At 25.6% G+C, this 24,997-nt stretch overlaps 2 protein-coding genes and 2 long non-coding RNA genes across 10 annotated transcripts in view; 2 read left to right on the forward strand and 2 right to left on the reverse strand.

Annotated features, from left to right (window-relative positions):
• LOC141535549 (inactive dipeptidyl peptidase 10) overlaps positions 1–4,370 on the forward strand; it is a 20,057-nt gene extending 15,687 nt beyond the window's left edge. The window contains exons 11-14 of the mRNA XM_074255533.1: positions 646–865; positions 1,386–1,830; positions 1,998–2,203; positions 4,225–4,370. Coding sequence (XP_074111634.1) covers positions 646–865; positions 1,386–1,830; positions 1,998–2,203; positions 4,225–4,326 — 973 coding nt within the window. The 3' untranslated portion in view covers positions 4,327–4,370. The remainder of the gene's footprint in view (positions 1–645; positions 866–1,385; positions 1,831–1,997; positions 2,204–4,224) is intronic.
• On the reverse strand, positions 2,910–9,934 carry LOC141535561 (uncharacterized). The gene is made up of 3 exons (XR_012480619.1): positions 8,630–9,934; positions 4,198–4,368; positions 2,910–4,078 (listed from the first exon to the last, which is right to left on the reverse strand). It is a non-coding gene; the product is annotated as an uncharacterized LOC141535561 (long non-coding RNA).
• Positions 5,452–13,492, forward strand: LOC141535572 (uncharacterized). Its single transcript, XR_012480621.1, has 2 exons — positions 5,452–5,519; positions 11,836–13,492. It is a non-coding gene; the product is annotated as an uncharacterized LOC141535572 (long non-coding RNA).
• Positions 13,493–16,728: 3,236 nt separating this feature from the next.
• LOC141533435 (nucleolar protein 4-like) overlaps positions 16,729–24,997 on the reverse strand; it is a 47,051-nt gene continuing 38,782 nt past the window's right edge. For 5 of the 7 annotated variants that reach the window (XM_074252362.1, XM_074252330.1, XM_074252346.1 and 2 more), the window contains 3 exons: positions 21,121–21,335; positions 19,372–19,562; positions 16,729–19,238 (listed from right to left, as the gene is read on the reverse strand). In XM_074252362.1, the coding sequence (XP_074108463.1) occupies positions 19,072–19,238; positions 19,372–19,562; positions 21,121–21,335 (573 nt within the window). In that variant the 3' untranslated portion in view covers positions 16,729–19,071. The remainder of the gene's footprint in view (positions 19,239–19,371; positions 19,563–21,120; positions 21,336–24,997) is intronic. The other 2 variants (XM_074252337.1, XM_074252342.1) reach the window with 2 other exon arrangements.

A 24,997-nucleotide genomic window follows, 5' to 3' on the forward strand; every position in this document is an offset into this window, starting at 1 on the left:
ATATACTTTAATAAATAATTGAGAATTTTGACTTTGATACTACCATTATGATAAATCCATTTTTCAACCGTCTTACTGTAAATAATAGAAAATACTTTGAGTTAACTTTTTATTATAAATCTAAAAGTCTCATGTGGAACTTTAAAATCCTCTTAAAGTTTTCATAAATCTTATAAATCCTGGGTAAATTTTGAAAATCTGGTTGGAATTTCTACAAAGTATACTTAAGTCTTTAAAATAATTTAAATTTTATTGAAAAAAAAAAAAAAAAATAAATAAATAAATAAGTCACTTTGAAAATAAAAACTTTAATGAACTATAAACCGAAAAGGAACAAATGGAAAATTAGTGAATTAATTCTTAGTGACTTTTGATAGTTAAACTACAAATTATTACCGATCGAAATCACTAATTCGATTATTAATAATTCGCTACTCTCTAGAGAAGCATTAGTGGAAAACTGACCGAGTGTTGAAATCAGTTAAAATGTTCTACCTCATTTTTAGAGTTCATATTAAACCAGAGATTTCCAATAAATACAAATACATATAATAATAATAATAATATCCATGTACATAAAAATTTATAATTACAAAAATAATTTGCAATAATAATAATATAAAATGTATTTTATTTTTCCAATAGATTCTATTATACCAATTGTACACATTTCGGTGCTTCGGTTAGCCCTTCAACAGAAACTAGACAAGGGTATTATGTGCTCCATTGTGAAGGCCCGGGATTACCTCTTGCTGGAGTTCATTCAGTAACAAACCACAAAATGGTTCGTGTCCTATACGACTCCAGGGTTCAACATGCTGATAGATTAGCTCAATTAGCTTTACCGACTCGCAGAAGTTTTGAAGTAACTAATTAACATATTATTATTATTATTTATTTATTTATTTATTTTTCAAGGTTTCGTATCATTTTCACCGATATTCAATTTCTATTATAAGTTTCGAAAATACTCCACCTCTAGACACATAATTAAGAAATGGCCTTGTATCTCGTGAACTATTGACATTTTTAAAGATCTAAGCTCACCCCGACGTTACATTCATCGAGACCTTTCATTTGAGTACCTACATCAATTTTTCATATATTTTATATATTTATATATATGTATATGTGAAAAATATATGAAAAATGCATGTGGGTACTTAACTGAAAGCTCTTGATGAGTGTAACATCGGGATGAGCTTATATCTTTAAAAACCTCAGTAGGTAAAAAATTACAGTACAATTTAATGAAAGTCATTATTTAATAAAACAAAATTTTATTTATTTATAGTTTACAAGTCACGGCAGTTACATAGTATAATTTAGATAAATTTTAACTTGCATTAATTTTAATAAACTTTAATAACTTCTTACTTACTTAGGTGCCGCTGCCCCAAGGATGGAGAGCCCAAGTCCAGCTGCAGCTACCGCCGTCATGGCGAGAAGAGCTCCGGGACGCGGCTTTTCCGGTCCTCGTGGAAGTTAATGGTCGACCTGGGAGCGAAGCAGTAACGGACAAGTTCCAAATCGACTGGGGAACCTACATGTCCAGCCACAATGACGTGGTCTACATACGGCTGGACGTTCGCGGTGCGCGGGGCCAAGGAAAAAAGGCCCTGTACCACCGAATTGGGGGCGTTGAGGTCCAGGACCAGCTGACCGTGCTCCAGTACCTTCTCAATACTTACCAATACCTAGACGAGTCCCGGGTGGGCGTCTGGGGCTGGGGGTACGGAGGATACGTCACGGCGATGGTTCTCGGCAGCCAGCAGAATGTTTTCAAATGCGGCATTGCGGTCAATCCCATCGCCGATTGGTTGTATTACAGTGAGTTTATTTATTTATTTATTTTTTTTTTTTTATTTAAAATTAAAACTAATCTTGTATTGATAGAGGAATGTTCAGAGCATGGATGATATAATGTAAAAAAGATAATAAATAAATCTAACGGTGATTTCTCGAGTGGAATAATCGACTGAAATCAATTCAACTAGATTCAGCGTTCACGGAACGGGTCTTGGGCGCCCCAATCGAAAATTACAAGGGATATGTCGAGGCGGATTTGACTCAGCGCGCAAGATTAGTACCGAGTCACAGCCTCTACCTTGTTCACGGTCTAGCTGACCTAACAGCGCCTTATACACACGGTATAGCCTTCGCTAAAGCTCTGTCTGAAGCCGGTGTTATCTTTAGGTATCAGGTAAGAGATCTTTCATATCTTTTGGGCTTTCTTTTATTAACTAGAAATTCATGCGCGTTAATGCTAAAGATTATAGTTTACGTTAATCTTAATTCACGTTTGCAAAATGAGAAATTAAACATTTTTATTTGATTTTTCAACTTTAATATTTTGTCACAGATAAAATTTCAAATTTTTTTATTAGTGAATTAAAAACGTATTTAATCAATTAATCATGTCAAAAATAATTATAGCAATAATAATTATTACATTATACTCAAATTAATTGATTAATCCTCAGAGTATACACCTCCGAACAGAACTTTAGAGTATACACGGGGTCAAATTGACCTCATTTGACTTTCAGAAAATTTATCCCTTAGAAACTATCCATTTTATGAAAATTCAGGTTATTACAAATTAAAAATTTTTTTTTAACTTAAAAAAATGGTAAATATTTACAAGTGATAGGTGAAATTTTTTTTTTAAAAAAAACATTTTTAATATTAATTGGAAAAAAAATTTTTTTTTGAAAAATACATAAAAAAATGAAAAATTAAAAAAAAAAATTAATTATCACAATTTTAACAAATTTTCAAAAAAATTTACATATTTTCAAAAAAATTGTGCAAATAAAAATATTAATCTATTTAAATTTTTTAATAAAAAATTTGACATCAAATATAAGACAATTAAATAATTCAATTTTCTCTGCCAGTCTCTCGATTCTTGTCAAACATACCCAAAATTATGAATAAATAATTTAGGTTACATAAATTGTTAAATCGTTCAGTCCCTTTAAAAAATTAATAGCTGAATTTTTTTAGCGATAAAATTTTGGTAAATAAATAAATAAATAAATAAAAATAAATAGGTTGTGGTATTAATATCCATGCATATATTAAGTAATAATAAATTATTGCCTAGAGACGCGGTAGTATCTTGTACGAAGCATTTAAGCACATGGATATGAGGGTATGATTAATATTAATGCACAAGTCTCGTATAAATTATTGCACGAAATTCTCATAAGGTTTTCCTTGAAATGTTCTTTAAATAATTATTTTCACGCGAATTTTTTTTTTTTTTTTTTTTTACTTATTCAAATAAAATTTCAAGTACAAAAAACATTGATTTAAAAATAAAGTAAAGTATAATTATGCCCAGAAAAATAATTATTCACGCAAAAATATTAAAATAAATTTCTATGAAATTAACGACGACAATATAAATTCAACAATTCCACTAAATTATAATGAAAATTAATAATACCTAGTTATGCAATTATAATTATCGCTCTAATGAATAACAATCCCATTAATACAGCGACTGAGTACCGTAATTATTCCATTGAAAGATTAAATAAGAAATAACGATTTAATTATTTCAGAGTTATGACATTAATTATAATAAATATTACAGCTTAATATTGAGCATTACATCACTAAAGTTAAATAAAGTTTTACCCTCAAAAGCTTTAAAAAATGTTAATAAAAAACTTGTAACAATCAACCCTAATTTTTTATTACAAATTTTTAATTTAAAAAAAATGTAATACTCTTCTGATATAATTGAAAAAAATAATTTAACCAATAATAATCATACTGATACCTCTAATCCTCATGTTATCATTGGACGCATGCGACCGCGACAATATAATACTATTATTGCGGAATCTTAATATAATACTCTTCTATATATTTAATTTAACATGAAACCATTACAATATATCGACAGAGTTGTTTTTATCCGGAGTATTTGGATGTCTGAAATACGTCAATCCTTTTCCAATGCCATTTCAATCGGCTTTTATTCTTTTTTCGTTGTCGCTATGAGATTGGAGTGCTTTTTTGTTCAGTTTCGTTTAGTATCATACAGTACGTATCATTTTTTACCCTATAACATGTAAAAGAATCTGAAACATCCGGGTTACAAGAACTAAAAGCCTGGATTTGTCAGGGATTCTCGTCTCCCTTTCCCCACTAATGGATCCATTTATTTATTTGCTTACTTACTTTTGTATATTTTTTTTTTTTTTCCAGAGCTATGCGGATGAGGATCACGCTTTAACGGGCGTGATCGAGCACGCTTATCGATCCATGGAGGACTTCTTCACAGAGTGTCTCTCCCTGGATGCCTCCTAGTGCCTCAAGACGATTTCTTGCTCGTCATTAATACTGCGTCTTCTGCTTATAACAGAATTAATACGGTCGTAATTTAATATACATATTAAATAATAAATTAATATATGTAGATAGACATATTAATTAATTATTAATATATTTAATACTAATAATTAATAAAAATTATCGGTTAAATGTGTTGTTAAATTAAGAATGAGTGCGTCGGGCCTGTATCTTAATCCCGCGGTTAATCATACATTTTTATTTTTATTACTTTGTTTATCAGTTATTATATTATTAATTATTGGATTAATATTAATATTATTAGTCAATAAATATCGTGCGATCGTTTTACGGATAAATTCAAGTGAACAAGACACTGAAATTAACTGACATTGGAAATTTTTTAATAATTAACTTATTAATTAATTAATTTTGTGGTAAAAATTTTTGTGTTAAATATTTAACACTTTTTTGTGTGAAATATTTAAAAATTGTTTGTGTTAATTTTGGGCCATAACTCGGTGGAAAATTAACATTTTCAAATTTTTTATATTCTGCTTGTTTTCCCGCGGATTTATAATAAAAAATTTCATGAAAAAAAAAAAATAAAAATTTTGATAGCTTTTTTGCCTCTAAAAGTTGGAAAAAATTTTGGCTCATAATTTTGGATAAAATTTCTATTTTATCTTTTTTTGATCTATTTTATTTTTGAAAAGTACATAAAAAAAGAACAATTTAAAAAAAAATTAAATATCACAATTTTCTTGAAAATTTATAAATTTTTTTTTTAATTGTTCATTTTTTGTTTTTTTAAAAAAAAATATATCACTAAAATTAAATAGAAATTTCGTTCATAAAAAATGAAAATTTAAATGATTGATCGCATTTGTAAATATTTACCCAAATTTTTTTAATGTAATTAATTTATTATAAAAATTTAAAAAATTGACAGCTGTCAGTTAACTTCAGTTTTATGTGATTAAGACACTGAAGTTAACTGACAATAAACATTTTTTTAGAATTTTATAATAGTGAAATTATTAAAAAAAAATTACACGTGTTAAAATTATACAAAAAATTTTTTTTTTTTTTTTTTTTTTTTTAATTGTAATTGATCTGTTATAAAAAATTGACAACTGTCAGTTAACTTCAGTATCATCAAGGGATTCCCAAAAAAGTGTCGCGTAGTTTGCTCAATGACTGATTTTAAGGTTAAGTATAAAAAGCTTTTGATTTGAGCGTAGAATGTTGTTGAGCAGAGCGATCATTACTCATTAAATTAAATTATAATTATTAATTATCAATAATTAATTAATTATTAATAGGTTTTACACAATAGTTAGGGTAATTGAGGTTATGAATATCGTTTACTAGCAATATCGTTACGTCACGTGCAATGTATTGTAATAAGTAATAAGCGGTGCGACCGAGGTAGAATTTTAAGGATGTTATGTATGTCGGCTCATAATATTGATTAATAATAATAATAATAATAATAATAATTTATTTAAAAGGTGCCGGACTGTAAGAAGAGTGTAGAAAAACAAAATGATTGCTTCGATATATTTGATGTTTAAAGCAATCGCTACCTTTCAAATGGCTTTATTTCATTGTTATTGTTATTTGAGTCATAGAATATTTTATTGCTCAATAGCAAATATATTATTTGTGAATTTCGATGTTTTTTTATGGCTTTATGTTTTTTTTTTTTTATTTTAGAATAATATAAGTAAAGCTTTATTTTTATATTATATATTATATTTCTTCTTGAGTGTTCAAAAATATTCAGTGACTAAATTACAAATTTTTAAAAAAAACAAAAAAAAAAAAAAAAAAAAAAATTAATTACACGGAAAAAAGTAAACTGTAAAATTCACTTCCAAGCAATTCAATAATTACAGTTTGATTTGTAGCATTGCGTTTAAAATTTACCATTTTACTTGTATTAGAAATTTATTAATTATTTTATACTTTTTACATATCATACGTTCATTTTTTAGGTACAAAATGATAAATATCAGTCAAAATTCTTAATTATTATACTTTAAAATTTTAAACACTCACATAGCGAATGTTACTGTTTGAAATAGTATTTTCTTCCATGTAAAAAATAAATTGTAGCATTTAAATGATAAATATTACACAGTAATTATTAAAATCACCATTTTACTGTTTGAAATGATAATTTTTTCCAATTGATCATGACTTATTACAAATCGACTATTATTTAATAGTTTACTTTTTTCCGTGTAAAAATCTCAAAATTTTAATTCAGAAAATAAACCTCAATAATTTAAAAATTTACACTAAAAGTAAATTAATTCAGCAGTAATTAATTAACTGCTGGAAATACGTGACTGGTATACATAAAATTTATTATTTCGATTAAATTCTTCAGCTCTATAAGGGTAGCGATAAATTAAAAAACAAATTAATTATTTAAAATCATAATATCAAATTATTCGATAATATAATTAACAAAAAATTAAATATAAATTAATATAAAACGGTTGAATGAGTAATTAAATTAGACGCCACGATAATTTATTAAATAATAATAATAACAATAATAAATAATTATAAATAATAACTTCTTCCGATAAATCCCGTCCCCGCGTTTGAATATTGTAATAATCGTCGTGTTAAATTAGCTTGTGGCGCCTAATTATTGATAAGTAAGATAAAAGTACTTAAAAAAAAATAATTAAAATAAGTATCCGACACTTGTCATCAACACTTACTATCGTAAATCTCTTGTATATAAATAAAATCTTTTTGAACGTCATACAAGTGACGGGTCGTGTTTTATGGGGGATTACCCGTGATGAACGAGCTTCGAGGCTGATTTAAATTAAATTTAATAAATAATAAAAGTAATAATAATAATAATTAATAAATAAATAAATAAAAATTTTGTATTATATTCCCGTAATCGGCAGCTCGCGCAATTTATACGGCTGTTTTTGGATCACCGATAATTATAATTATTGTAAACGTGTTGGCTGTATAGAGGATATTTTTATAAATTCGGGATTCCTCGATTTTCTTATAAAAACAATTATTATTAAAAAACAAAAATATGAAAAAAAAAAAATAAATAAATAAATAAAAAAAAAATTAATAATTCTAACTATAACAATAACTTGCATGTTAAACTAAATGCAATTAAATGGTTGATCTCTTTTTACAATTAGTCCCGTTAAGTATAAAAAATTTCTAATTAAAATAAACGATTAATAATTAATGAATTATATTATAAATTAATATATTGATATTTAATATTTTACTGTTGAATATTTTTAATTAAATTAAATTGCAATGGTTCTTTATTGACATTTATTGTAATTATAAATTATATGAATTTTATGATAAGTGCTGATATGAGACAAAAAAGAATATTAGGCCTAATCGTTTTTAAATCGATAATATTTTAGTCAATATTTTTAATGTGTTATGCCGATGATAACAACTATTTGTTGACATGTACGATAAATTTATGAGGGACAGAGCGCAGTATAAAATATTGTATATTATATACATAAATACATATACATTTTATGTGTTATATGTATGCATACATATAAGAGATATTTAGATTAGAATTTTACAAACATGGTATATATAAATTATAAATATATATATATTGTACTATTATTTTGACAAATGCTCTTCCCTTTCTACTCTCTCCTTGCACCCGACAAATCACGTAGCTAACGGCTAGTTACGCTTCAGTCAATTGTGATTATTCAAAAATATTATATTATATGTACGTTTTTATATCGATTGTAGGTCCTAAATTTTATTTATTATTTTTAAAAGATCGCTGGCTTTGATTTGATCATTATTAGGATAACTGTCGTCTTTTTTTTTGTGATAAACAATTTTTTAATCAAACTAAATAATATTAAAGTTAACCGACGTTTTTATTTTTTTTTTTTTTTAATAATTATTGGATATAATAAAGAATTTTCCGGAGAATTTAATTTAAAAAAAAAAAAAAAAAAAAACGCGAAATCTCAATTCAATACGGAAGTTAATTAAAAAAATTAATAAAAAATTGATAAATTTCAATGAAAAAAAATTTTTTCAATTTTTAAATGTCGGCTAACTTAATTTTCATTGACACTGAAATTAGCAGACCTTTTATCATTTTAAAATTTTATTTAATTTATAAATAATTGTTATCAAATTCCATTTATAAATTTTAACAATTTCAACATGTGAAATTTTTTTTTTATAAAAATTAAAAAAATGTCGCTTAATTTCAATTTAAAAATTTTTTTAACAAAAAATAAAATTTTTTATAAAAAAATTTACTTACAAAAATTATCCGTAGAATTTTCTATGCAGTCTTGAAAGTTAAATTCAACAAATATTTAATTTGCTATTCATAAAAAAAAAAAAAAAAAAAAATTGTCTGGTACTTTTATTTCAGTACCGTCTAAAATTGGCAATTCATCCTCTTTTTTACAGTAATAAATCCTCTTGGCATTAACAACCGATATGTTCAAATCCCAAGATAATTTCGATGGATTTTCAGAACATTCCGTCGTTAATGCCAAAAGAGCTACACTTTTTTAATCATCAATCGATCTTCAATAAAAATATCTTGAATTGTTTCCATTATTTTTTTTTCTATTTCTTCTTCTTCAATAAATAAAAAAAAACCAAGAAAAAAGCGATAGTTAACCTAAAAATAAAAAGAAGAAATAATTATTATTGATTTTAAAAAGTGAGCGGTCTCAAGACAATTATTACGAGCTTATTGAACTTAATTAAAAATAAAAAATGTGTAAAAATATTAATTTAAAAATGATCAAGATCTACAATCAAGATTAATTAATTATCAATATTAATGTTAATATAATTTAAAAATTAAAAAATGTTTATATTATTTTATAAAAAGGGGAACTTTGCACGAGCTGCGAACTGTAAATACACCCCATTGTTGAAAGTACGGCGTAATAAGAATCGAAAGTGTTGAATGTGTTTAAATACCATATAAAATATTAAACTTAAAATATTCAAAAATAAAAATTATTAATTAATGTTAATATAAATATAAGAAATATAAGAAATTAAGAATAAAGAGTAATAATAAAAAAAAAAAAAAAAAAGTAAAATTAACCTTTATAATGAAATGTGTAAGCTGCCATTAGGCGAGTGCATCTCCTGACGGAGCCCTCTACTCATATTTTATGTAAACGCTTCCTGGACTAATATTTAACTTAGTCTTAACCTAGAAATAAATTGTAACTGTAACTTGAAGATACTAGCAACTAAACTAAGCTGTATTAATTAATCTAATAACTAATAACTAATGTAATTAGTCTGGAATCGTCTTTTTTACCGGATATAGTGATATAACGACCTAGTCTTCTTTGAGGATCGACGATAGAGTTATTAATACTATTAATCTAAGTCGTACTTGCGATGCTTTTGTATTCTGGCTGTTCATATACATATAAATTATATATACATACTTATATTATATTATATTATATTATATATATAAATAAATCTATATATATAAATATAAATTTTATTCCCCTATATACTTCTCTTATTGCTATTGACTATCAATTTTATCTCACGACTATTAACTAAGTGCTTCTTCATACCAGAGTCAATTGCATAGCTTTAATATATATTTATATATATGATATATATGTATATCACTCGATAATGTTGTACCTTGTTTTAATTATTATTATTATTATTATTATTATTATTTATTTATTTATTTATTTATTTATTTATTAATTTAAACGCCAATCGGTTTTATACATATTGATAATACAAAAAAATTTATTTTTATTTATTTTATTACACAGAAAAAAAAAAAATTAATTTGAATCAAGAGAAAAATTCTTAAACCAAGAAAATAATTTTAAAGAATTTCATTGTCTTAGATCAAGAAGAAAAATTCTTGAATAAAGTAAAATTTATTTAAACCAATAAAAATTTCTTAATTTGAAAATTTTTCTACTCAAATCAAGAAGATGAAATTATTTCAAAATTATTTACATAATTTAAGTAAATTTTTTTTTCCGCGTATTATTATTATTGTTATTATTATTATTATTAATTATCATCTTGTAAAAAGAATTAATAACAAAAATTTGTAACTTGCTTTTTCTTCATAAAATTTTATCATAATAATAATAATAATAATGAACAACTAAAAAAAATTTTTATTGTCAATTTTATTATTATTATTATTATTATTATTTATGATACTAAAATTAGAAAAAGTTTTTAATTTTTTTGAATTTAAAAAATTTTTTAATTTTTTTTGAATTTGGATTTTTTTTTAATTTTCTTAATGACAAAAATTCTAAAAATTGTCATATATATATATATATATATATATATATATATATATATATATATATATATATATATATATATATATATATATATATATATATATATATATATATATATATATATATATATATATATTAATTTTAATTATCATTATTATTTTGTTAATTTATTAATAAGTTTTAAGCGTACGCATTTTAGATAAAAAGGGATGAAGATATGAGAAGGCATCAGAAAATTTTTGTGTTTAATAAAAGAAGAAAACTCTAAAAAAATAATTTATAATAATTGATATTTAATTAAAATTCTATATGATTTTGTTAATATCAAACGCAAACAATTAATGTTGTTATTTGTTGAGAACAAGTGAAAAATAGAGTGATGATTTAAGAAACAAAAATGTACATAAAAAGAAACTAATGAGTTTTTAAATTTAAAAAACACAAAAGTTTTCAGAAGTCTATTACTTTATCAATGTTTCGTAAAATAAAGTAGTACGACAGAGCTTAATTTAGTCGGCGATAAAAAGCTAAAAAAAAATAGAATAACTTTAGGACTTCCGTTGGGTGAAAAATTGAATAGAAGTCGGCGAAATAAAGTTTCTGGAGTATAATTGAAACGTACAATCAATTACGTAAAAAAGGAAACCAATAAAAAAATTTTTTAATGAATGAATTTTTTGTATTATAGAGGTAATTGTGTGATAAATTAGCATTATCCGTATAGCTCAGGAAAACCCTTTTTTTTTTTCAGCAACTTTTATCTTTACAAGAAAATAAACAACGCTCTGTAAACTTTAAACTTTTTATCTAATAGCTTTTGTAGCGGTCTTTTAAAATGTAATTTAATGTTTTGCAGTACAACACTCGGGTAATGGATATTTATTAAATAAAATAAGGCTGTTTTAACAATTCACTAATAATTAATCTTAAGGATGATAAAAATAAATATTAAATTAGATAATAATGATAATAATAATAAATAACGCGTATTCAAATATTTATTGACAGTTCGTACTTGTAAACTTAAATATCTCTAATCTTGTCAGTCTAGTCAGTATATACTATATTTATAGCAATTGTCATTTTTCTTACGATAATAATCAATAATGATAACATGGCTGCGTGAATATTCAAAATGATAGTGACTAAGTTATCATCGATTGGAGATTATTTTTTTAATCGAGTTTTATGTTTGTAGGTAAATAAATGATGCCTTGAGCTCTTTTAAGCATTCTCTTTATTCTACTCTGGAAGTTATCGCTTCAGGCATGCACTCTGCTGAGGAAAAAGTTACTTTTGAGGGAGCAGACATTACAGTTGCAAAATTATTTAGCTTTAAATTTCCAATAAAGTCGTTCAAGCTACAAGAATTACTTCCTTGGAAAAAAAATTATTTTCGAGCAAATTAAATTTATTTTCTTTACGGAAATTTAATTTATTTCAGGCTTTAATTAAATCTTTTTTTTTTTATACTACGGTAATTGTCAAGAAATACAGGGGTTAAAATTCTGGATACAAGTTTTTGAGGGGTAGAAAGTTTTGAAAAGTAAAATTGATTTTTAAACATTTAATCTTAAATATCGAATTTTAAAATTCAAAATAAAAAATTAAATCTTAAAATTTTTAAATTAAATCTTGAGCTCTAAATTTTAGATTTAAATGTTAAATATTAAATCTCAAACATTAAATTCAACATTAAATCTTGAAAATTAAAATAAAAAAAATTGCAAAATTATAACTAAAGAATTAAATTTTAAAAATTAACTCTCAAAAACTTAGATCCAAAATTTAAATCTAAAAAATTAATATTTTACAATCTTGAATTTTTAATTAAACATAAAAAATTCACTAAATTATTAAGAAAAAAAGCCTTGTCTATATATAACTAACAATTACTTTTATAAATTAAAATTAAACAATACAAAAGCATTAAAAGACCTAAATATAAATATCAAAAGAAGAAATAATTTCTCAATAAAAAATGTTTTTATCTCTTGAACGAAATTTTTTTCTCAAAATTAAACCGCCTAAAAAAAATAATTATTAAAAAAATTATTTTGAGTGTAGGTAAAGTCAGGAGAGCTAGCACATAAAAATAAAAGGTAAAAATGCTTAGAGTGTGAACTTAAGTGTGTTAGACAGAGATAAATATATACTGTAATGATTAATGATTAATTGACGAGATTTAATTTCTAAGTATGATAAAAAATAAATGACTTTAGTAATAAAAATGCGGTATCACAAACAAAAAGTGAACTCTGTAATCAAAATAAATTTGGATAAGTTATTATTATTAAATTAGTCAGTAATATAAATATTAATTATAAAAAATAAAAAATAACTCATACAGAATTAGGGAGCTCATTTAGGCTGGCCAGGAGCTGGGTGGGTTGAAGGAAGGTGTTCTTATTTATGTGTGCTGTTAATAAGATTATAGACGCACTTCTGAGCACAGATAAACTAAAAGTAAAAGTAAAGCTGCTGAATTATGATAAATGATAAGAGTTATGAGTCAATACGTGACAATAAATGTAACCGATGATAAAGCTAAGGTAGACTACTGTATTGGTACTGCGTTGGACACAACCTAACTTAAACCCGAATCCATTCTTAATCATCATCTTCATTGACAATCGCGTCAACATTTACACTGTCGAATTACTCATTACTCATTACATTAACATTAACATGTACGGTCTACGCATTACTCATTTATTATTATTATTATTAATTATGTACGCTAGATTATTAATGATGAGAATGAGTTAATACTACTTTAATGATTGTAACGATTGATGTACCTAATATGTAAGTTTATCGTAAATAAATACGAATCATCTTTTGTTGTTGTTGAATTTCTGCATTTTTTTATTTATATATTCTTCTTTGCTGGAAAAATTTATTTTTTAATATTTCTTCTTTAATATGCTCATAGTTTGATTAAGAAATTTGCCATAAAATTTTAATATTTCTTCTTTAATACAGTTGTGAAACAATTTTATTATTTTCTTGTTATGATTAAATTTGACTATTTCTTCTTTTATAATCTCTTGGGTAGTAAAGAAATTTTTTGTATTTTATAGTTTTCTTCTTAATGTTTGTGAAATTATTAAAAAATTTATTATTAAATGTCATTATTTCTTCTTTAATATATTTATAATAAATTCAAAATTTTTTAATAGAACTTTTTTGTTTTCTTCTTAATTAATTTTAAAAATATTGAAGTAATTATAATTAAATTTTACTATTTCTTCTTTAGTAATCACCTGGATAATTAAACAATTTTTTTTATTTCATAGTTTTCTTTTTAATATGTTTGTGAGAATATTAAAAAATTTTTCACTATTTCTTCTTTAATATATTTATAATAAATTAAAAATTTTTTGACACAACTTTATTATTTTCTTCTTAATTATTCTTAAAAATATTGAAGTATTTATGATTAAATTTGACTATTTCTTCTTTAATAATCTCCTGGATAGAAAAATAATTTTTTTTTATTTCATAGTTTTCTTCTTAAAAAATATAGAGGCATAATTAAATTAAAATAAAAAAAAATCCACAAATTATTATTTATTAATTTTATTTAATTTCTTTAGGAACAAATACATGTGTGTTTCATCATGTTTCATTAATATACATCAATTCACGATTATATAAACTGTAGAGCTGTCACCCGTATGGATTAAGGAACGGACACTTTTATCATAAATCTCATAAACTTGACACCTTACCAATTTATTTATTAATTGTATCATCCTTTATTCTCAACAATAGTGCTAGCAATAATAATCCCCCATTTCTTCTTTCACTCCTCAAAAAGTGTCGATCCGTTAAATTTCGCGACTTATACATTTATTTATCAATATCAATATCAATATTTATATATTTATCCATTTAAATTCATATCGTAAATATATAACATAAAAATCAATAATCCTTAATAGTAATATTTAATTGTAAAAGATATATATATATATTTATCTCAATAATTATTAACTTACAAAAAAAAAAAAAAAAAAAAAAGAAGAAACAAAGATACTCATGGCACAATTGAAAAGTGTCAATTAAAGGTAATTATAATTTCATTTATTTTTATTTTTCTTCTTTATAATATATCATTTATTTATAATTTATAATCTAATCCTCCATATTATTATTCTTGCAGAAAAAAAGTTTGTTAATCGCGATATTTTAAATCACTAAAATTTCGGCGATATCTTGATGAAGAATAAATTTGTATCTTTTTTTTTATTTTATTTTAGTTTTGTTATTATCACAGAGGAATCGACACTTGAGTCACCTCGTTGTGGCAAACGAAAGTCCGATCGCAATAATCCGTGGTAATTTTTTTTTTTTTTTTAATATATTTATTACAACTTATTCAAAAATTTTCCAAAAAAAAAAAAATATTGAAGTTATCCACAAAAAAATAAGATGACACTGGATATCATTCCAGATTATACTCAGTGATATCTGAGGTGAAAAAAAAAATTAGACAATAACTAGTATAATCCAGATTATACTGAGTGACATCTAGATTATACTCTTTGTAATCTGGATTATACTCATTATAATCTGGATTATATCCATTATAATCTGGATTATATTCATTATAATCTGGATTATACTAGGTACTATCTAAAAAAAAAAATTTCAGTATAATCTAGGATGATATTCAGTGTCATCTTGTTTTTTCTGTGTACAATAAAAAATAAAAAATATATAATAATAAAATCAATAATTGTAATCGTAGTAATTATACTTAAATTAATAAAAAATAATAATAATTTATTATTAAGCTGTATGTGAAGTGCGCTCACATTGAGTAATCGGTTAATGATCTAATTATAATGGTTTAAACATGTTGCATATCAATCTATTTGGTACAATTTTTAATTAAATGACTTTATCTGTTAACTGGATTATTTAATTACTATTGTTATTGTTATTGTATTGTTATGGTAATGTATATTGTATTGTATTGAATTGTAATTGTTTAATTATTCTGGAATAAGCTGCGGGAACGTATGCGATGAGCAGATGATGCGATTGCACGGTTAAAACAACAAATTAAAAGAAGAAATAAACAACGCCCTGTAATTTTAATCTATAATATATAAACCGGCTAATATAAATATTTACCTGCGGAATAAATAGTTTTTTTTTTTTTTTTTTTTTTCCATTTTATCCGACAGACATTTTGCGAGTAGAGGCACGACAATATAATTATTAAATATAAAGCGTGCTCCCGACGAATACCCGATGAGATTTATCAAATGCGAGGGAACGCTCGCTTTTTTATACTTTTTTTTCTTCTTTAATTTTATTTTAATTTATTTTTATTATTCACTTAACTTTTTTTTTTATATACGGAATAGAAACGCTTATTGATCAATGATCAATATATCTTTTATCTAAACTTTTCCCAGGTGGAATGTGTTCATAACTTTGCCACATATACTCTCACATTGTGCTCATATCTTATTCAGGAGCGCATTTAATATATGCATATCTATTTCTATTTTATATTTTATAATTATAATTAATTAATAATATTTTTTTTTATACATTTATATATTTTTATATAAATGTATATTTTTAATATATATTTATATTTATATGCAAATCCACTCCTCATATAAACTATGTACAAAACAACGAAAAAACTTCAAAATAATTCACTCACGCCTAATTCAATCAATATTAATTATTCTACTTTCAAATTATTAATTGTATATCCTCCAGTAAATACAGGCTTGAGGTAAAATTAACTTGTTTTGCAATAAAAAATAAGAAAAAGTTGTAATTAAGATTGTTTCGAAAGAAGAAAAAAAAAAAAGATAATTATTTACAAGTGTGGTCTAACATTTTAATTTTCATTTTTTTTAACGAAATTTGTATTTCATTTTATTAATATATTTTTTTTTTTAAATAAAGAACTTAAAAAAAAAATTAATAATCACAATTTTAACAAATTTATAAATTTTTTAGAAAATTGTGATATTCAATATTTTTTTAATTATTAGTTTTTTTATATGCTTAAAAAAAAAATAGAAATTTTATCCAAAAAAAAAGAGCCAAAATTTTTTCCAACTTCAAAATCAAAATCTTTATTTTTTTCTTTCATGACGATTTTTATTTTTTTGAACAAAATTTCTATTTGATTTTAATGATACATTTTTTTTAAAATAGATAAAAAAAAAATTAAAAATTAAAAAAAAAAATTTATTATCACAATTTTAATAAATTTTCAAAAAAATTTATAAATTTTTTAGAAAATTGTGATATTCAATTTTTTTTTTTTAATTGTTCTAAAAAATGTTAATTTTTCACCTAAATACGGCCAAAAATATGTTTGACTCCACTTTTGAATAATTACTTTTTTTTGCCTCAAAAAAATTCTCCAATTTTCTGATAATAAATTTTGAGCTTGTAAAAAAAAAAAAAGTAACTGATTTTTTTTTTTTTTTGGCAAATAATTACCAAAAAAATTTTTTTTTTCATTTCATTAATTTTTATAAATAAATCTTTTTTTTTTATTACAAAAAATTTTTTAATTTAATCTCTTAGCCTTTAAAAAAAATAAAAATAAAATAAAAAACAACTCTACCAACAGTTCTACTCCTACATATTTATTAAAGTGTATTATTGTTCGTAAAGAATAAAGTTAGAAATTGTTTGTTCTTTGGTAGCACGGTGATGTACAGACAACCATACAAAGATTAATATTGTCCGACTGTGACAGGTGGTCCCAACCGCCAAACACAAATCGTTATTATTACCATTAATCATTAATTATAAATGATAATAATAACAACAATAAAGTTCAATTATTAATTAGAACTTTAAATAATCAATTATAATTACTTTGTTAATATTCAGCAGGACTATTGACGATAATCCTAAAGTTCTGGTTAATTAGACTCAGCTCCTCGTAATCCTCTGTTCGCAAATACATGAACATGCATACACATAACATATGTACATATAACACACGTATGATTAATTACCAATGGATTGTTTAGCGGTAAACAACCGCTCAATATTCATTTATCGCCGTGTCCGATATCTACACACAATTACCAAACAAATTTATGTGTAAACATCTCCATAAAATACTCGGACTCATACTTAAATATATATACATTCAACTTATCATTATTAATAATTATAATCGTACATCACGACAATTGTTCGGTCGAATCTCAAAATTTCAGCCTGTAATTTATAATATATATATTTTATATATATTAATTATTACATTAACATAAACAAAATTCATTTATAAAGTATGTGAACCGAAAAATTAATCAAGCGTTAATTACAATTATTTTTATAATAATTAATTGCGTAAGCAGTTACATATTCACACTAGACATTTATAATTTACTTATCTTAATTATCTTAGCTTAATTAAGTAAATATTTAGATCCTCATCTATGTACACCCTGTTATTAATTCCAATTAAATATTTAAGGTATTTTTTTTTATACTTATAATTAGTAATAATAATTCGCGAAGTTAATTTTAGATATTAATTGTTGAAACATTTTTTTTTTTAATTTAAACATTCGCTCATAATGTATAATAAAATTTAATTATAATTAATATCAAAGCTTTAAGTAGTAAATAAAGTCATAAAGTACCAGAGAGACTTTTAATATTACACATTAGCTTTTTTCAAAAATTTTTCAATCATTCATCGGTCAAAAAAAAATCAAAGTAAGGCCCATAACCTGTTGGAGTAATTATTTTTACAGAATTACATTTAAAGTATTTTTTTTTAATAAAATTGTGACGGAAAAAAAGCTAGGCTCTGCTTGTGAATATTCAGCAATAGTGATGTGAGGCTGACGGATAATTTTTTACCGTCACAAGACTGCAAGCTGACCGTTTTATCAGAGATTTTTTCTTTTTATTAACGTCATTAATTATTAATTTAATTTCAAAAATCTTGAAAAAAAAATTCTAACAAATAATTTTTGAATTTATTTTAAATAAATGAATTTTTTTTTTTTTTTTTTAATTATTTTTTATTTGCTAAAAATTTTTTTATTTAAAAAATTTAATTAGATAAGACTGATTAAAAAATTTCTGACTTTTACTAAAAATTTAGATTTTAAATAAAACGACCTAAGTCCGTCAGCGGACGGTCTTGTGAGCCAGACTGCCCAGTTAGCACAGATTGACCATCAACTAAGTTGATTCCGGCGGCAGGTTTACGAGAACTTCGTTTCGCTTGTGCTAACTGGGTGGAAATTACGAAAATTCACATCACTATCCAGCAGTAAAGGTCTGCGAAATTTTCCATGCCAGCTGTGGAATTCCTCGACGGTCGGTAAGTGAAGCACAACATTGCCTGGTGATTCCTAGTGGGTAGATTTAACATGGTCTGGTTATATTTAATTATTCAGGTGTTCATCCCGTAAATTTACGGCTGCTGGAGCAACAGCTGCTCGAGCTCGTCAGCGGATCTGAGAAGAAATGCTGCAGATTCTCGGTACCCAGTTATCAGTTGCCTCACGGCAGTCATCTCGGTGGCGTTTAATTTGTGACTGAGAAGAGGCTTCGTGTTCTTCATACTCAGGTCGGTTGGTCCTGAAATTTATAAATTAACGGCTTAATTAATGGAATTAATTTAATTAAAATTTGAGGGGAATAAAAGCAACTTTAAGAAGAATATATTGATGACATTTATGAAAAAAATAAAAAAAAAAGAGAGCAGTATTACTTTGTGTACCGTTGCTTAGGAGTCCAGAAGTGAAGCTCTGTGTGGGATAGAGCCCTGCGGATAGAGTTGGCGGTACGTTGGTCGGTCCAGCGCGCTGGAATGCCTGGCTGAAGTTGGGTCTGTACATCGCGGTGGGTGTTCCGCCACTTGCTACGCCGTTTACCGCTGATGAGCTAACTATCGTCGCTTGGCTGTAAATATAAATCACAATTGGAAAATTGATCGTCAGGAAATTTATCCATCAACGGGTTCATTGAATGTCGCGCGTGCGAGGTTATTTAATCGCTTCTGTCTCGTAGATCAAGTCAATCATAGTCAAGGTAAATGGCTTTGTAATCTACGGTTATACCTTTTTTTTTATGATTTATTATCTCGATGTATTATTTATTGGATTTTAAATTTTCTGATAATCATCGTTTTTTAACGTGATAAGCAGAACATTTTTTTTTTTTTTTTAATTTAAATTGTGCTGATATTTTTTATACTTATCAATATTTATAAATAGAGATAAATTATATTTGTACAATGTTTGATAAATATTTTTGTAGAGTACTGAATTAATTTCAATTAAAACAATTTTTTTAAATAATAACAATAAAAAAATACTAACAATTAATTTTTTTTTACTCGATATTTTTTCATTATTATTATTATAATTATTCTGGATAAAAAATTAGTAACAAAACTTGCAATCAATATTTTTTTAGAAATTTATTTTGTTTCGAATGAAAATTTAGTAAAAATAATAAAAATAATAATAATAACAATTATTAAACTTTTTTTAGAGGATAATAATAATAATCTATATCATTAAGAGAATAAGAAAAATTTTGGGTCCAGGATAGTCATACGATAAAATCGGTTTTTTTTTTTTTTTTTTTTTTTTTTTTTTTTTAGTGAAATGTAGTATCGTTGCAAAGGTCTTAGTTTGAATTTGTGTATTTTCAAGGTTTCAATTTATGATAATAAGTATTTAGGTTGCAATCGAAAATACTCTATCTCTAGATACATAATTAAGGAATGACCTATTATCTTGTAAAATATTGACATTTTTAAAGATATAAGCTCATCCCGATGTTACACTCATCGAGACCTTTCATTTGAGTACCCACATCAATTTTTCATATATTTTATATATTTATATATATGTAAATATGAAAAATATATCAAAAATGCATGTGGGTACTCAAATGAAAGGTCTTGATGAGTATAACATCGGGATGAGCTTATATCTTTAAAAAAGTCAATAGTTAAGACAGTACAGTGAAATTTAACAAAATTTATTATTTAATAAACCAAAAATAATAATAATAAAGCAATTTTTTCAAATTACATTTTTGCTGTTACCTTTTATGATTATAATTATTATCAAACTAATTGAATATTAATAGTTACATTACTTAATTATCAAACCATAATTAAGCGTAACATAATAGTCTAATTTAACATAAGAAACAACCCGCGAGTGGAGTAATTAGTAGCAAATGATATAGATAGGCTAGATAAATTGGCAACTGTTACCAAATCCCCTATCAATATGATATCACAAGTCCCGTGGCCGTCCACCCTTGGTGTGTAATAACTTAACTCAGTTCTGTGTTGTATGTCGTGTGTGCCAATCGAATTATAGCCAAGTAAAGCTTACGCAACCAGAAAACCAGGTACTAGGGTAGTGCGGGCACTATATAATACCCATCCCCGTGATCTAGCTATATTAGGTTTAGTTGATGATCGGTTGCATAAACGTACCTCATAAGACCCTTGTTGTCGGTGGACGTCAATAGTTTAGATGTTGGCGCAAGCGACAGGGGCGTCGAGGCGAGGGTGCTGTTCGGTAAACTGGCCAAACTAGTCAGCGGCGCGAGGGATGTCATCGAGGTTGGCGGCGTGTCCTCTCTTTTTCCCGGTAGGGATTTTATCGGCGTGCTCGCAAAGTGCTCCAGGCTCGACCGGACGTCTGTCTGCTGAAATGTTTAATGTTTTATTAATTTTATTATAAATAGTATAAAAATTTGTCAACCTATAATTAAGAAATGATGTTGTATTTTGTCACCTAATGATGTTATTGAAGACATAAGCTTATCCCGATGTTACACTCATCAAGACCCTTCATTTGAGTACCCACATCAATTTTTCATATATTTATATATATTATATATATGTATATATGAAAAATATATCAAAAATGCGTGTAGGTACTCAAATGAAAGCTTTTGATGAGTGTAACATCGGAATGAGCTTATATCTTTAAAAACGTCAATATTTAAGAAAGTACAGTGCAATTTTACAAAAGTCATTATTTAATTTTGAAATTTTAATTTAAAAATTTTTTTCCCGGGTTTTTTATTTTTACCGATCTGTAGCTAAAAATTTAAGTATTTGTAAAAATAAAATTATTTTAAAAAAAATTTCAATTAATTATTATAAAATTTGTAAATTTTACATATAAAAAAACTATATAAAATATTATATATATAATTATTGAAAAATATCTTTTTTCTGAGTTTTTTATTTTTACAGATCCATTTCTGTAAATTTAAAATTATTTAACTGTTCAAATTTACTATAAATATATCATAAAACAGCTGTTTAATTTTTCTCCAACCATTTCTTAAATTTTCACATAAAATTATTTCTATGAAACTATATCATAAAAATTTTGATTCACTGCTATTACATTTTATTTATTTATCATCAACAAAAGTGAATTTTTTTCCGTCGCGCTCCACTTTTATTGCCCGCCGCGCTTATTTTATAACTATAATTATAATTATAACAATATTGAGTAGATGTCGACATACACGGTGCATTTAGCTCATCTGTGATGAGGATTTTTATTTGTTAGTACCTGTCGCTGCTCATCCTCCGCGTAATCACAAAGCTGTTGCCGATTACGGTGCTGCTGTTGCTTATGAATGACCCTCAGATTTTTTTTCCGCATCGTAATTATTAAACTCAATAAATATATAATAAATAATATTGTAAAAGGAGTAGTAGTGACCCGAATGTAATACAGCGATGATCAATCCCACATGGTATTTTTAATGATAATCTTCTTTATCATTCTATCTATTCAACAGACTATCGATCAAATCATCTATCTTATTATAATATTATATATCGTATATTTTTTCTAATACCGTTGCACTGGTCATCACATCGTGGCCATTTCTTCGGCATTACATCGATAGACTAGGAGACCAGAGACCAGAGACAACAGACCCTAGCCAGATACTAAGTGACTCAATCGCTTATTTTATTTTTATTACTTTGATAGATACACTCATATTCATATTAATGACTTCACTCGAGCAAATACTCACATATTAATATTCTACACACACACACACACACACACACACACACACACACACACACACACACACACACACAAGGGTCATATTACTTCTCCCTCTTATTATAATACAACTTGCCATCGCCTTCTTTATTTTTCATGTTATTTAGTGTCTCGAGGTTCTCAATAGCGCCAATGAAAGATTTTATTGCTAATTTTATAAAAAAAATTTTTTGGTAATTATTTTAATTTTCAATTTTTTGAACGAAATTTCTATTTAATTTTATTGAGATAGTTTTTTTTTTGGAAAATAAATAAAAAAAATTAACAATTTAAAAAAAAAATTGATTATCACAATTTTTACAAATTTTCTAAAAAATTTATAAATTTAAAAAAAATTTTGATATTCAAATTATTTTTTTAAATTGTTCGTTCTTATGTATTTTTCGAAAAAAATATATCAAAAACATCAAAAAAAGATAAAATATAAATTTTATCCAAAAAAATAATAGTCAAAATTTTTTTCAACTTTTAAAGGCAAAAAATCTATCTAAATCTTTATTTTTTGCTTAAATTTTTTTAATAAATACAAAAATTAAATTCCCTATAAAAAAAGATCTTTATAAATTATTTTATATCTTTAATTTTTTAGACATAATATTGATTGAAAAAAAAAAAAAAAAAAATGTATCTAAAATTTAATTCTTTGGCCATAATTTAATTGACTCCACACTCAAGCCCACCATTTAAAAATTCTACCTAAACAAAACTTCCAAGTAAAATATCAAAGCCAAAAAAAATGACTAAAGCAAGTTTAATAGCCTATAAAAAGCTCCTTATCACTTCCGGCGTATCTGTGTGCCCGTATCGAAAATTTCAGCTCGAAGGTCTGACTCAAAAGTCATAAAATAAAAATGAAATAATAAAATTTAAAGAAAAATAAGGATGAGAAGACTAAGAAGCACATACCGAGTGGAGTGTAAGTAGCCAGTAGTAACAGGGCGATATAGATTAACGAAGAAGAGTAAGAAGTGATCTAGAGAGGGGACCAGATGTCGGTGCTGCGAACTGGATTCTGTATTACTCACCCATCGCGAGCAAAGTTAGCTCGGGAATTCGGTAAAAGAAGGAGAAGATGAAGTATATGTGTCTGTATAATAACTCCACACTTGTAAACTCGAGTATGGTGGCTGTTGGATGGTGTATGGTACCAGAGATGATTATTCAGCCGGGAGATCTTGGGCCGGATGTAGGGAGGTGTTTTTATGAAAGCCAAGCTGTGTTGACGTCAATTATATAGGTGCAGACGTAGCAGGGACCAATGGTTGTCGGGAATATTAACATTCGAGTCGTAGATCGTCGTATCGAGTCTACTCTGTACTCTGGATCTCCGGTCTCTCCGTATCGTTCTGGTCCCCCTTCGCTTTACTTATATCACTCTTATATGGGAACGAGAACGAGAACAGGAACGAGAATGGGCGAGCCAGGTCTCAGGGTTATCGCGGGATTTTCAAAATAGATAGCGACTGTTTAAACTAAACTCAAGCTACAAACACTAGTATCAACCATGTGTTATTATTGTATGCTGTATGTTCGATCGGAAATAACACCAAGAATGGAGAATGACTCGCTCTGTTGATACGAACACATGCGTAATCTCCCAGAGGGAGTGTTACAATACACCGACGTTACATTTGATAAAATTTCGTATCTCGGAAGTCTTTTTAATAAATTTTTCTTCGGTAAATATACAAGATTTATTAATACAAGAGGTATTTATTCAGAAGTTTGAGGTGATAAGCCAAGAAAGACACCGCAGATTTTATCTAATTTTTTTTTTCCCCACTTGGTTTTATTTATTTGGCTCGCTGGACGAGGGGCCAGAGTGCATGGCCGATTTACGCTCATGCGTTTATGTATTATATTATTTGTTGCCAGTGCTCGTGTGTGCGTGTGTGAGGTAAGCATTCATCCGCGAGGTTATCGCCGTTTTGCCCCTGGTAAATGTGCCGAGTACCTATACATCGCCAGCTTGTACTGAGAGTTGTTTAAGCTCACGTTGTGGGTAATGGTACGTGTCATTTTTAACTGAGAGATGGATTACCAGGTATCGACTGAGATTATTTTTTTTTTTTTATGATAACAAAAATTTATTCTGGTTAAAATTGAGATTCTAGAAATTTTTTTAATTTATTGATTTTTAAGTATTAATTTTATCTAAAATTGTTATTTTTATCTAAATATTTTTCAATTTAATTAAAAAAATTTTTTTTTAATTTATTTAAAAAAATTTAAGAGCAAATAATACATAATTTTAAAATTTGTAATTAA

Source organism: Cotesia typhae, unplaced genomic scaffold, assembly GCF_013202065.1.
Source record: "Cotesia typhae breed Kobodo isofemale line unplaced genomic scaffold, CoteBio_Ctyphae contig_123, whole genome shotgun sequence".
NCBI lineage: Eukaryota > Metazoa > Arthropoda > Insecta > Hymenoptera > Braconidae > Cotesia > Cotesia typhae.